Source organism: Manis javanica, chromosome 10, assembly GCF_040802235.1.
Source record: "Manis javanica isolate MJ-LG chromosome 10, MJ_LKY, whole genome shotgun sequence".
Classification (NCBI taxonomy): domain Eukaryota; kingdom Metazoa; phylum Chordata; class Mammalia; order Pholidota; family Manidae; genus Manis; species Manis javanica.
The window spans coordinates 96,788,489-96,803,624 of record NC_133165.1 but is presented as its reverse complement, the minus strand read 5'-3'; the positions used below and the strand labels follow the sequence as shown (position 1 = coordinate 96,803,624).

Genomic DNA, 15,136 nt, shown 5'->3' with positions numbered 1-15,136 from the left:
AAGATACAGTTTTTGCTCTAAAAGGTTAAAATCCATTGCTTTCTTTCCCTCTTTAAATGAATGTGGTTGATTTGTAAGTTCAGTCTTGGTGAATATGGGCCCAGCTTCTTTGATGGAACTTGGTCCCTGAATCAGGAGTTTTCAAGAAACATAAATGTGCAGAATAAAATTGTCTATTCATAAACTTTATTTACATTGTTTTTTAAGGCAGTAAAGAAAGGAAAGCATGATTTCTATCAACAAAGTAACAGATTAGCCAGAGAGATAATAATTGTGATAATATGTCTCAAGTCTAAAAACGACCTTCTTCAATGGAATGCAAACTATCTTCAAAATTAACTTGTTATTCCTTAGATTACAGCAACGGTAGGTGGGAAGCAATTCTTCTACTAAACTCCTGACATCTAAGCTATCCCAAGGCTTGATGACCAATGGGAACATGTCAGTGGACAGAAAGAAATGCCTGGTGTTTCTATAAGGCTTTGTACCTCCCATTATTTCTGAGCTTATTCAAGATATAAGACTGTCAATGCAAGTCTTCAAAATAAAAAGAGAAATAAAGACATTGACCTTTCAAGTTGTCTACTGATAAAAGAAAAAATATGTCATAACTGACAGGTAATATTAAGGGTGAAAACTTCTTAAAAAATGTCTAGAGACTGTCCTAAAAGTAATCTAGATCCTCATTTATTGGCACTATGATAGCAAAAGCATAACTAAAATGAATAAGAAGCAATATTACTAGATCTAATTATTTAAAGTGCTTAATATTAATTCTGTTGGCAGTTCAAAAAATCAGGTAAATACTTGATTAAAAATTTTTTTCATATTTTTTTCATATCTGAGTGCCATATAGAGGTTCTGACAACTACTTTAGCAAAGAACTCTTATTAGTAACTAGTTAAGTAGAGAAAAGAGAAAGCAAATATCTACTATTTCAATAATACAGTGCTTATCAGCATGATGGTCTAATAATGGTAAATTGTGGCAGAAGTCAATATCAAAATAGGCATTTAATTTGTCTTTATCTTAAAAAAACATAGCATCTATTTGCTAATGGATTAATTATATTGCTAATTGATGGACTATACACTGAGTACTTGTGATATGTTTGATTTATTCTTTGAAAAGAATGAAAACGACAGACTTACCAGGAAAACTCTTGTTTGCAGCAGTCCGTATAAACAACAAATCTCTTTGCACTAGTCAAATATTTGACCATATGCAGACTGTGCCAGGCACACAGTCTAAAACATGAATAACTCGTCACCGTGTACAATTGTAATTATATCCCCTTTTGGGAAAATTTTTGAGGTAATTTTTGGCACCTTTGTTTTTCCATCACAAAGCTTCCATAGACCTGACAACATGCAGACTCACACAACTGATAAGCATGACACAGCAATGATCATTCTGGAAAGGCCTCTACTTCTTTGATGGGGGGAGAACCAGGTTTAAATATCAAATTACAGAAAGGGTTTGATTGAAATAGCCTCCTGAGTGATTAAAGGCTCAAAAACGTTATTATAAAAATCAGCGAAGCTTGGAGTTTATTTTTTTTTAAACTCCAAAAGGCTTTATGCTCGCTCATTAGCTGTCTATCCCCATGAAACGAGCACATGATTAGGTGGCTTGCACCTGTCAGGCAAGCAACAGTGATCTCCAGAGCTGATTATCCTGGGAGAGTGTTACACTAATTATATATTTTAAAAAGAGCAAACAGGGTAAAACAATCCCTTGATAACATTTCTGTCATTAGTAATGACACATGCACACACCAGGTACTCAAGGTCATACATTTGTAACATGAAGCTTAGGAACTGGGTGATGATAGGGTGGCCTCAATACTAAAATACTCCAGCAGAGCTCCTTTCAGAACAGTATTTACGAAGTCACACATACTAGTTTCCAAACTCTTATAAAATATTCACAAGAACACATCCATTTAAACTATAGTCCCCAGCCTTCCCATTCTCTGCCCCCTACTTCAAAACCCCTGAGGCATCTGGGACACGTGGCAGTAGTCCTCAAATGCAGTCTCCCTTCCCAGGAGGGCTGAATCAGAATCTGGTGTTAGCTGGAAATGATCTCATCCCACTCCTGCTGTGTCCTTCCCCACAGAAGGCCAGACATCAACACCACTTTCCTGGCCCTTGCCCCTCCTCTTCTTTCCAGGGGAGAGAGTTACTACATTAGAGAATTTTGGAAAAAAGATTTTCCGATATGCATAGGCCTGCTCTTTCTTCTTAGGAGCAAATGGTTTGCAGGGAGTGAACATTGTCTGCTCCTTCCTGTGACAGATTTTTAAAGGGGGCTGTGTCCCCACAGATTTTAAGGAGGCCTATAATGACCAAAAAAAAAAAAAAAGATACATGGCTGGATTAGTAAAACCTGTCTACTTTGCTATTCACTATTAGGATGACCATTGACCAGTAAATACAAACCATATCCCACAATATCAACTTTATGACTCATAAAGGTAGGTATTGTTCAATGCCAATCTATCTTACTCTTCTTTTTCTCAAATGATTTAGAATTTGAGTGGGAAAATGAGGGTGCTGAGTATTGGGTATCCCAATACTCCAGTTTCTGGGAAGTAATTTGAAAAGTTCCAATACACTGCCCTGGGGGCAACTCCAAACCCTAACTGAGAATCTCCAGTCAGGAGAATCACTTTCCTAACTGAGAAACTGTCCTTCATATAGGAGAATTCTTAAATACTCCTGAGTGTGTTTCCACTAATTTTTAAATCACAGTTTATTAACAGTTAAGTCCACTCTCTTGTTCAAAAGAGCAATATTTTAAAAAAATTATTATCTACTCAAAACATAAAGTTACTATCTTCTAGTAGGATAAGATAAACAAAAGTTCCCAACTTGGAATAAGCCACATTTTTCAGGTCACTTTTCTGGGATAGTTGACAATAGAAACACAGACATGTCTGGTAAGGGCAAATTTATCATTGTAGAAGTTAGAGTGCTATATGTGAAGGCCAAAGTCAGGATAATTCAAAATAAATGGGTGACCTTTTCTCTAGTTTTGAAAGAATTCTAGGGAAATGACTTGAATCATTCATTTCACAAACACATTGGAAACTTACAATACATTATGTTTCCTGAGTTTTCTACTAGAATCTCAAACTCTGTATCTACACAACAGAGTATACCAGCCTCCTCCACGAACATTTTTGTTCTCCTGCCCCCACTGTAACTGCTAATGGGGTTACCATGCTCTTGTGATCACAGAAAAAAGTTCCAAATAGTGGAATAGACTTTGATCATTTCCTATTCACTTTCCATCTCCAGAGGGTCTCTAAGTGTTTTATTTTGTTTTCAACTTCACATAAACAATATATTTTACACTCATCTCTTCCTTCCCATTCCTATGGCCAGAGCTTTCTTATTTTATCATCTCTCTTATCTCTCCCTTTCATCTACCCTTTGCCAATCAGTTCTACACACTTTCACATTCTTTCTGCTGTTAACCTTGCCATTTTCTCTTAAAAAGCAGCTTGAAAGTACTGTAATTTTCTTTTGTCCTAATTCTACCAATGTTTCTGTACACCACATGAGTGTTTCTCTTCACTGCACCAGACTCTGTACAGGGACTTTATCTATGCCTTACCCACCCTCTTTCTCCACCAACTAAGAATGTCTGGTATGTTGTTAGTATTCAGCATATGTTTGTTGAATGTACCAAATTTCAAAACACATATTCCTATTGTTAATAAAACCCTTTACTTTTTCAGTGTCTCCAGATTTATCCATTTTGGCAGTTTATTGAAGTATTAACACAATTCAGGACCCTAGTAGCTTTAAAAAGAATCTTCATTCATGCTTCTCTTTTCATGTCTCTTCAGTAGGTAACTTAAAAAAAAGCTTCTATAGCACATATTTTGGGAAAGTCTGTCTAGTCTAATGATACTTTCAAAAAAAACCTTTCAAACTCTAAATTTATTTTAAAATGGTACACTTACTATTTATTTGTACACATGACTGCAAAAGAGACACAAGGAATTATTTTTATTACACACTTAAAACAAAGGTACAGAAATTGGGTATAGATTTAGAAACTCTCAGTCTAGTTTTCTTATACTGAAAAATTTGTGTAACTTCTTGGCAAAACAGCTGTCTGAGAGATACTGTTATGAGCAGGAATACAGAATATCCTGAGACATATTTGAAGATTTATGAGAAGAGTATAACAGAACATTTGAAATATGAACTGTCCTAAAAATTCAAGATGTTTGGCTGGCTTCTCCATAAGATAAAATGTAAATGAGCATTCCCAGGAAATCTGAGGGAACTAGGAATCTTTGTGCCAGAATTGAGGTTAATATGCTTCCTTCAGAGTTACAAGGATTCTAAGTAGCTCTTACATATATTATAGACTTAAAAACACATATAATATTTTAAAACTTTACCTTGGCTGATGAGTCAGATGAGCTGTTTTTTGAAAAATGTGGATTTTCCAATCCTTGCAATAGTTCTTTTGGAAATTCATCAATACAAGAGGAAGAATACAGCTGTAAGAATCTTTTAAGGAAAAAATGCATTCCTTTTTGACGCAAAATCAATCCAGCATTGAAAAGTGATGTAAAAAGTGTATCATCTGGCAAAGAAATTCCAGATCTTGGTTTTGGAGATGCTATGGAAGAAAAAATTCCTTCATTTAGAGTCAGGTCAGATAACAGGATGGTCTCAGTATTTGCTCATTACCCACTATCCCTGTATGACCCTGCCTCAGCCCATAGGTGCCAATGACCTACCTGCATTTTTTACCTTAACACTAATGGAATTGCTTCTTACCACAAGAACAAAAGAAAATCTCAGAAGCGTGTCAGGATATTGCCTCAAGTTCCAAGTCAAAACGATGCAAAATATTCTATCTATCATATTTGGGCTCTCCCCATGAAGAGATCTTAAAGGAGGAACTTAGGTGCAGGTAGTTGATTTGAAACGTGATGCCCAGGAGTGCAAGTGAGAGGATGGGCAAAGCATGACAGAGAGCAGACCTGATGAGCGCGGTGAGTGTGGGCCAACTCTACGGACAAGGACAGCCCACCGGACGTGCTGAAAAACACATGTAGGATTGGCCCGTCAAGGGACTGGGAGGCTGGAATGTTTACCTATTCTCTACCTCCTTAGTGAAAGGTTACTGTAGGGTGTGTGGAATCCCTGGCACCCCCGGCTGTCCTGCCTGTGGGCTGAGCAAGCCTAGCAGCTTCAGGGAAAGCCCCAAGCAGAAAAGCAGTAAAATGTGGGTTCTTGACATGAGAAATGCCAGCAGGGGAATTCAGAGGTGAGCTGGGTGGATATGGGCAGGAGTATCAACTCCTTGCCCTGTAACGATGCACCTTCACACACGACACCTGTATGAGTGCTCGTCTGTGCCACTGCTAAGTCCTGATAACTATTTAACTACCCTGTGATTCATTCTATTTGCCCTGCTGGCTTCTCCATCTCTAGGCCCTGACAAGGGTCAAACTGTCTTTTCTGACGCACTGATGAGCAACACTGGGTCACTGAATTCACAGGCACAGGTAAACACAGTAATATACATCATCACGAACACAAGTACTGATGTGAAGCAGATTTTACCATTTTTTCTGGATATTCTTTAGACAGCAGCAATGATAAAACAGAAACAAAACAAATTAACTTCACAGTTACATATCCTATCAGAAACCATGTATTTCTTCTTTGTTACATACTGGATACTGGACCACTCTCCTTAGAGCCAAAATCTCTTGTTTGTTTTATAAGCTGTTACATTGTGATCATTCTGATTCTTAACTGTTTTGAGCCATGGCCATTTGGCAGTCTTGAGAAGCTTCTGGATGTCTCCTTACAGTAACATACTTAAATACATGAAATAGAATACATAGGATGTCAAAGGAAATTAATTATAGTGAAACACCATTCTATTCAAAGACCTGTGTATCTCAGGTTAACCCCTGAAATGTTCCTTTCCTGATGAGAGTTCAACCAGAAAGATGTAAAAAGTTATTTTATAATTCCAAACAAGAGACATGACTTAAACAGGAACCAGGACTGCGTTTTTTCTTAACACTTCATACCTACCTAGAAGTTTGCTCATATTATTAATCCTTTGCAGGTGAATATAGTAACGCAGTAGAAGAATCCATGTAATATCCACTTTATTCTGAATCTTTTTTCTAGCATCTGTGTTGTCATTCATGTCATCACTGTGGTAAGAAAATGAACAGCCAGTCTGGAAGACAACTTGATAGTTATCTGAAAGTAAAAAAAAAAAAGTTTATAATATAAATATTATGCTTTCCTTGATAAGTAACCATATATGAATTAAAAGCACAACTCACAAAGGAAAGAATGACACAAGGGACTACATTTGATTAGAAACGTACTTTTTGTACTACAAAAGATACCAGACAAAGAGTTAAAAGATAACCCATAGACAGAAAAGATATTTAAAACACACACGAATTGTTTCTCTAATATAAGTAACACCTTGCACCAATCAATAAGAAAAAATCAAACAGTCCAGTAGAAAAGTGGGCAAAGAATTTCAGGTCAATATACAGAGAGGAAACACAAATGGCCAAAATTTAGCATCATTAAAAATCAGAGAACTGAAAATTAAAATGAAGTAACATTTCACATTCCTTAGGAATGGACAGACACTAAATTCTGGGAATAATAAATACTGGCAATAATATGAGGAAACCAAAATAGAATCCTCATACATTTCTTCTGAGAATGACTTCTTGGGAAAACAGTTTGGCAGGATCCACCAAAATTATAAATGCAGATACTCATCTATGTGCACCAGAAGTCTTGCCCAAGATATGCATGGCAGAATTGCTTATAACAACCAACAATTGGAAACTTGGAAAAATAAACAGAAGTCTATTCATTGGATGGCATTAAAAATGAACTGATTAGATATATAAAGGAGAAAATAGACTGTAGTGTTCTCTGTTCAAATTCCAGATGTATTACTTATTAGTGGGTGACCTTAAACCTTTCTGTTCTTAGGCCTCTCAAGGCTTTTGATTTTCTGAGTGTTAGTTTTCTTATTTTTTAAATAGGCATGAAAAGAGTTTTCTGGATACATCTGGACAACATATACTGAGTGAACAAGCAAGTTCCAGATGATACATCGTGTACTACCATTTGTGCAAATTTGGAAAAACTTAGTGCACTATTTCACTTTATGTACACACACACACACACACATAATACATTGTTAAAATAGTGGTTGCCTCTGGGAAGGAAGGGAGGGAAAATGAATGGGATTTTCTATGGTTAATTGTCTATGTATGTTTTCTTGAATAAGGTGAATCGCCACATACCCACCACACAGTTTAGCAATCAGAATATTCCCAGTGCTTTGGAGTACTTTGTAAACCTCTCTCTAATCCCATTTCCTTCTCTCTGAGCCCATCTCCCAAAAATAATCACTATCTCAAATTTCATGTTAATAATCCCATTGCTTTCCTCAACGCTTTAGTCATATATTACATTTCATTCAATAGTAATGCATTGCTAATTTTATAATTTTGGACCTTTACAGGGAAATCATTTTACATGCATTTATCTATGATGTTCTTTTTTCACTTAACATTATGTTTTAAAATTCATCAAGACTGATGCATGTAGGTGTAATTCCTTAATCTTTTATTGTATCACATTTCATTCTATGAATAATTCACAATTGACTTACCTGTTCTTCTGTTGATGGACATATGAATTGTTTCTAATTTTTTGGTGTCTTGGTTGTGTTTTTGTCTTTGTTATTATGAATAAGGCTGCTATGAATATCTGAGTACCTACTGTCTAGTGCATATGTGCATATATTTCCTGGAAGTAGAGTTACTAGGTTGTTCTTTCAGGAGTCTTTTGATCCATCTTGTCTTATGCTCTTCCATATAAATTTTAGAAACAGTTTGTCGAATTACACAAAATAAAACCCACTGAAATTGTAACTGAAGCTACAATAAATCTGTAGATTGTTTTGAGACAACTTGGCATCTTGTGATAATATTGAGCCTTCTTAACTATAAACATGGTATGCTTTCTTATCTTTCAATAGAAATTTTTATCATTTTGTTTTATAACTTTTGTTAGATCAATCCCTTTTAAGACACCTTATATGTTTTTATTGCCATTGTAAATGATAACTTTTAAAAATGCATTATCTGACAAATGCTGGACATAGAAGCCACAGGGCATAAATCTGCAAAGAAGTAAAAAGCTAAGCTTTTCAAACTATATGGCTTCTCTCTCACTTACCAACTTTACATTTCCCTGTATGGCCCCGGAAGATGACTGGTTAGCCAGAGACGGGTAAGATTCCTCAAGGGAGGAACAACCTAAGACAGGCACAGTCACAGGGGGGCCATCAGGTGAGAAATTGGGGATCAACAGAGGTGAGGCTTAGAACCTCACCCCCCCTGTTTTGAGAGAAATCTTCTGCATCCGTGGATGTATTATTGCCCTTGTCTAGCTTGGATTAACACATAGTCTACAGGCACACACCTGATCATCTACGTTTGCTCTCTTACAACACTAAACTATGTTTTCTACCTTTATCTTACATCTACCTACCACTTCAGCATTTTATTACAAAAATAGTAATAATAATAATAATAATAATAATAATAATAATAATAAAGGGAGAAATGTGGGATTCACATATAAATCAAGTATAAAAATCAAATGAATATTCATATTTGACCTGATTGTTAATAGTTCATAATGAGTGATCAAAACCGAAAGTTTTTGTGATGACTGCCCTTGTACTGTTCACCATGTAAGAACTTATTCACTATGTAAGAATTTGTTCACCATGTAAGAACTTGTTCGTTATGCTTCAGAAGATTGGAGACTGACGAGAATTAGGCTGGGGGTGGATTAATGATTGTGCATTGAGCATTGACTCCCCTATACAGAATTTTATTGTTGTTAACAACCATTTGATCAATAAATATGAGAGATGCCCTCTCAAAAAAAAAAATGCATTATCTGTTAAAGGTGTACAGAAATAAAATCTTACATTCTGACATCTTGCTTAATGTTCTTTTTGTCTATAGTTTTTGGGAACTGTCTATTTGAATAATCCATAGCTAATGACAGCTTTTTTCTTGTTTCCCACTACTTGTACCCCTTATTTCATTTATTTTCCTTATTACTGTTTAGCATAGAACTTACAGAACAAACCTGAATAGAAGTGGTGATAGTAATATTATTCCTGCTTTGAAAGAGAACAGTTTTAGTATTTGAATATTGAGCAGAACAAATCCAGGAGTTTATTTTTCCCACCCTACTTTTTTCAAATTAAGGAGATATTTAGGAGATCTAAGGAGATCAAATTAAGGAGATCTTTAGGAGATCTAAGGAGATCAAATTAAGGAGATCTTCTTACTTTTAAACTCTTGAATCATTGTTGAATTTTATTGAATTGTTATGTACTTTTTTAGTTGATTATTGGTATTCTCTTTTAACCCATTAAATGTAGTGATTTAATTTAATACATTTTCTAATGTTGAGTTATATTTGCACTTCTGGAAATAATCCAATTTGACATGATATATCTTTGTGTACTGTTTATTTTGATCACAGTTTTACATTTATATGACCAAAAATAAATTTTCCTATCCCAGAAGGCAAGCATTTTTAAGCATGTCTAGTTTAGTTCTTTTAATGGTTAGTTCTGACTCTTAAAATAATTACCTTATTGCACTCTCCTGGACCATCAGTTTTAAAAAATATATTTATTCATTTTCTTCTGTGACAAATAAGGTATTATCTCATATAACCACTCCTCTTCACTTCAAAATTCTTATTTATATCAACCTTTTTGTTTCTCCCATTATTTTTTATGTCTATCAATGATATCCTAAAAACTCTTTCGTGTTCATATAATATTAGCATGTTCCCTTCTCTCCTGGAAATCATCCCAAAACAACACAGGAAACAAGTACCAAGAACACCAATTTTATTTTCAATAAATGAGGGAAGAGCTAAAACCCAAACCATAAGATACATGGAACTGTGCCCAAAGCAACTGCCATTAAGCAGAGGGCACAATGACAGAGGATGACACTAAGATGTAAATTTCAGAAAGAAATACCAGTGTTTACTATCTGAGTTGTATACTTTTGGATTAATTGTATCTTTTTAAAATATGCAATTGCGTTGTATTTGGGAACTGTTCATTTGAATAATCCATAGCTAATGACAGCTTTTTTCTTGTTTTGAGTATTATGCCATTTGAAACATCTTAAGACCAACTATTCATAATTTAAAGAAAAAGTAATAGAAAACTTTAAACACATATGTGGTGAACTCTAAAAGCCAAAAAAGTTACAGTTTTTCAAACTACAAATGAAAAAGCTAGTGAAGCATCATATAGAGTATGTTATCACATTGTGTTGGTTAGAGAAATGCACACAAAAGCCTAGAGACTAATAAAGTCTTATGCATTGCCGAATATACTTCCTGAAATCTAAGACCTAAATGTCCTATTTGTAATAATCTCCTCTGGTTTAGAATTCAGTAAACAAAATTATGGCACTTTCCAATGATAAAATAATTTGTTGAATTAAAGATGCAGCTGCAAATATGAAGACTCAGTTAATAACTCATCTGCAGAATTGTACTTTTGCCTTACCAATGCTGAGACCTACAGACATTGCTGGACTTGGAGTTTTGCTTATATCTGTCTAATAGTATTAATACAAACTATTCAAAGAAGATCTCCTTTTATGTGAATGATTGGCAATAATGCAACTGAAATATGCAAAGTGTTACATAAGTTTATGAAATCCACTGGTTTATCCTGGAAAAACTATGTTGACATTTGCACTGATGGTGCAACAACAGTGGCAAATGAAACTGTGCCTTAGTACAAATCTAGGGAGGCATTGACCCCAAAATGTACTAGTAGTCCTTGCATTCCATTGTTTGCACTCAGAGTAAAATGGATAAATTAATTAAGAAGCCAACTTCACTCCCTTCAGGCCCTTGATGGAGAGTAAAAATCGATGTTATTAACTACCTGACCCTGAGTACACATCTTTTGCATATTCTGTGTGACAAAATGGGAAGCACACATAAATATTTCTGCTGCCCACTGAAGCAGTACAATGGTTGTCTTAAGGAAAGGCGCTCGTGTGATTGTTTGAACTGCAAGCTGAATACACTGCTTTTTTTCCCCATGGAACACCATTTTTACCTGAAAGGACAACTGATAAGACAAACTAAGTGTTTTCAGACTTAGGTGTGGCAAACATTTTCTCAAAAACAAAAATTATAAGCCTAACTTCAAGGAATACAATTGACAGTATTTGCTGCTAATTATAAAATTCAAGTTTTAAGTAAAAATTTAGAATTTTGGAAAGCTTGTATTGCCACCAGAGCTTTCCAATACGTATACTTTTCTGATCAAAATGATGGTGATAGGTAACTTTAGTCAATTTAAATTAATTGATATGAGAGGTTTGACATTACTATTTATCATTTTATAGTATATGTGTAATAAATTATATATAACAAATAAATATAAACTATAAATTATATATAATATGATATATTATATATATAATATAAAATTTTGTATTTAGGCTGGTATAGCTATTGGACATATATATATGTGTGTGTGTGTATATATATATATATATATATATGGCTGTTTATAGCAAAATTTTATGTAATAACAAGAGATTGGAAACAACCTAAATATCAAAGGGGAGACTAATTAATTATAATGCATGTCTATAAAGGATCATTATACAACAATAAAAAAGAAGCTATATATTGATTTGGAAAAAAAATTGCCAATAGATACACTTATATTAAGTTGAAATAAAAAAAGCAAGAATATCATTGTGTGATATTATTGTTATTTGTTATATTCATGTATTATTATTTGTATTTTCATAGGGAAAAATGTGTATGAGTGTATTAGTGCATATACCAGATGGTTTACTCAACACCCTTCCTAAGCTCCAATTGTGCTTTTCTATACTGAAGAAGTTACCAAGATAAAAATCATGTTTCCAAAATTTCCTTGCAGCTAGGGCCCTGGATGGGATTAAGTATAATGAATTCAGTGCATTCACACAAGAACTGAAGTTGGAACAGTGCTAAGTGGTGCAGGTGACAGGATTCAAAGCATCTCTTTTGCTGGCATGGATTCTGACAGAGGCAGTGTAGTTCTTGGCTGTAGCCAGAACAGAGGCTTCCTATTTTGCAGACAGATTTTTTATTTTACGGCTTCCTTTATGCTTCTTTTTTATTGTTGTTTCCCGTATGCTATGGTCTGAATGTTTGTGTCTTCCCCCAAATTCATACGTTGAAATCCTAACTCCCAGTGTGATGATAGTAGAAGGTGAGACCTTTGGGAGGTGCTTAGCTCATGGTGGAGCCCTCATGAATGGGGTTAGTGTTTTATAAAAGAGGCTCCAGAGAGATTCCCTAAGCTCTTCAGCCATGTGAGGACACCGCGAGAAGGTGCCATCTGTGCACCAGAAAGCAAGCCCTCATTAGACCCTGAATTTGCTGGAGACTTGATCTTGGACTTCTAGCCTCCCAATCTGTGAGAAATAAATTTCTGTTGTTTATAAGCTACCCAGATTTGATATTTTGTTATAGCAGCAGAAACAAAGATACTTTATAAAACAAAACGTGCCAGTTCCTTTGGTGGCCCAGTTGTGTGTGGCTTAATCATTTCTGGACATTCAGTCTAGAAATTGTTTCTTGGGGCCTCACAAGGATTTTGAAGGTCTCCTAATAACCTTCCTCTGAGTCTTCAGGATAGCATTCCATTGTGCTCATTTGGCAATGTTTTCTCACCCATGCTTTTTGTTGTTTCTAATTTTCCAATGTTAAGTCTGTCTAGAATAAACAGTGTCCCTTCCTGCTTGGTGTATGATAATAGAGAGTACAGAATGTATGCTCTCATCTTGGTCAGTGATCGATGTGCAGAACTCTAAGAGGTATTTCTAGACTCTTGCAGGCACTGGACCAGGACAGCTCAGCTTCACTGACAGTGGTTTCATCATATCACAATTGCCTCAACTATTAATATGCTGAATTGATACAGTGTGAGTGCATGCACACACACATATCACTGATGCTAGCATGAACAATATATCTCCATTCTCACATGTGAATAGTGTAATTATTTGGGATTTGAGGATGTAAAATGAGTCCCCCTGGTTCCCCTATTACAAGGAATAGTGTCTCAGAGGAATAGCAAAAATCAAGACAGTAGGAGAGGAATGACATCCTAGTTAGTTGGCATTGACCCCATGTCTCTGAACCAGGAGCAAAGCTGTGAGGGAGGAACGGATTATATTTTTTTCAGGCTGGGAAGTTTTCTGTTTCAAGAGGAAAAGCATAAATTAAGGGTCAGTCATGATTCTCAGTTCTGCTTCATAGATCTCTTTTTATATTCTGACAATAGGTTCACTGACATTAGCACGAAACACATAGATATTTTTCTATATATCAAGTACATTTAGTTATAAGAGGCTGCATCCATGACCACTAATTCTAAATGTTACCTTTAATTCAAAATGTCTTATAGAATTTAATAATTTTTATCCTAGCTGAATTTTGCATTAATGCCAGAGGAAAATCAAGACAAAATGATGGAGTATATTTGAATATAACTGGACCCAAAGTAGACATCTAATAAAATGTTTTTTGGATTGAATCCCATACTGCCAGTATACCATTATTTCAGGGTCTATTCCTACAGGACAATGCAGGGCAAACCTCAATAAATGGGGCCAGTTGCACCACTCTGTTCTTTTACTGTTCTATAGATACACAATTGCTCTCTGGTTCTGGCAAGATGATCTATATTCCATCCTCCACACATGATTAGTCTATTCTGTCATCATGCTTCTTTGAGCATTAATTGCTCTGATGAGAAAATGTGCTTCCCCTACCTCTGGTACCCCATTGTCTCTGGTCCATTTACATCTGACCCATAATCTACTTCTTCCAGAAAGAAGAGTTCCTAATTAACTCATATGCTGCCTGTGTCCAGCTTTAGCTTAAGATATATTAATCTGCCTCCATTAATATGGTCTTCTTAAACAATGCATTTAGATAACTTCAAGGCATACGCCTATTCTGATTTTTGATGATTGAAAGCTCATGGAAGGCAAGACTGCCTCCTTGGTGGTTTCTGCGACTCCTCTTTCCCTTGGAAAGAAATATCTGGCACACACAATAACATGAATATTGTTTACCACCTCATGTACAGATCAATGATAGTGAAGGTAAGACTACTGAGGAAGTTTCCTCTTATATGCTGATTTATGCTAATGCAAGGAAAATCAGACAAGTATTATTTGGTTGCTGCCCTTTAGCAACTCATTATAATATGAACCTCACTGCCATCTGGGTATTCGTAAGGCATTAAGTACCTCCTTCCAACCCAAATACTGAAGTGAGGGAAATCATCAGCATGAATAATTATCAGTCGGCTGGGAAAATACTGGAGGGCAAAATTTTTGTTCTCAAGGCAAGGCAGAGTGAAAAATGGATTGAACTTTAAAATTTGGTAATTTTAAACTATATTATGATAAAAGAGTAAAGGAGTGCTAATGGTACAAAATGAAAAATGGAAAATGAAAATTGGAATATGCTATGAAAACCACAGAAGTAATAAAGGAAAGCATAAATGCTAGTACTCAGCATAGCTGAGATTATACTACCTGCTCAATTGGATCAACTAAGATCATGTGGTTAGGGGACGCCATTCCCCATTGCGTGTGCCTGGGGGTAACATCATGAGATCTGCAGGTAAGATCACTGCAGCACTTTTTCATACCTTTCTATACAAGAGTTCAGAATTCTTTTTGGGTAGCTCCCAGCCATAGATTGAACTTGTCACATGTGGCAGCTTGGATTATCACTCAGCAAACATTCAAGCCCCTCTCCCTTCCTATAGGCAGAGCATTTCCCTACCTCACTGATATTGGACTTGGCCTTAAGACTTGGAATGACCAATGGGAGGGATGTGCAGGGAGATCCTGAGTGTGCTTCTGTGATCTGGCTTAGCTGTCCTGCTCTGGTATATACCAGGAGAGGAGTATGCCCCAGGTAGCCACATCCTCTTTAGCCTGGGCCTTATG

The 15,136-nt window shown here is 35.7% G+C and overlaps 1 protein-coding gene across 1 annotated transcript in view; it reads right to left on the bottom strand.

Annotated features, from left to right (window-relative positions):
- CFAP54 (cilia and flagella associated protein 54) overlaps positions 1-15,136 on the bottom strand; it is a 302,501-nt gene that overhangs the window by 43,637 nt on the left and 243,728 nt on the right. The window contains exons 62-63 of the mRNA XM_037023126.2: positions 6,084-6,257; positions 4,424-4,647 (exon numbers count right to left, since the gene is read on the bottom strand). Of these exons, the coding sequence (XP_036879021.2) occupies positions 4,424-4,647; positions 6,084-6,257 (398 nt within the window). The remainder of the gene's footprint in view (positions 1-4,423; positions 4,648-6,083; positions 6,258-15,136) is intronic.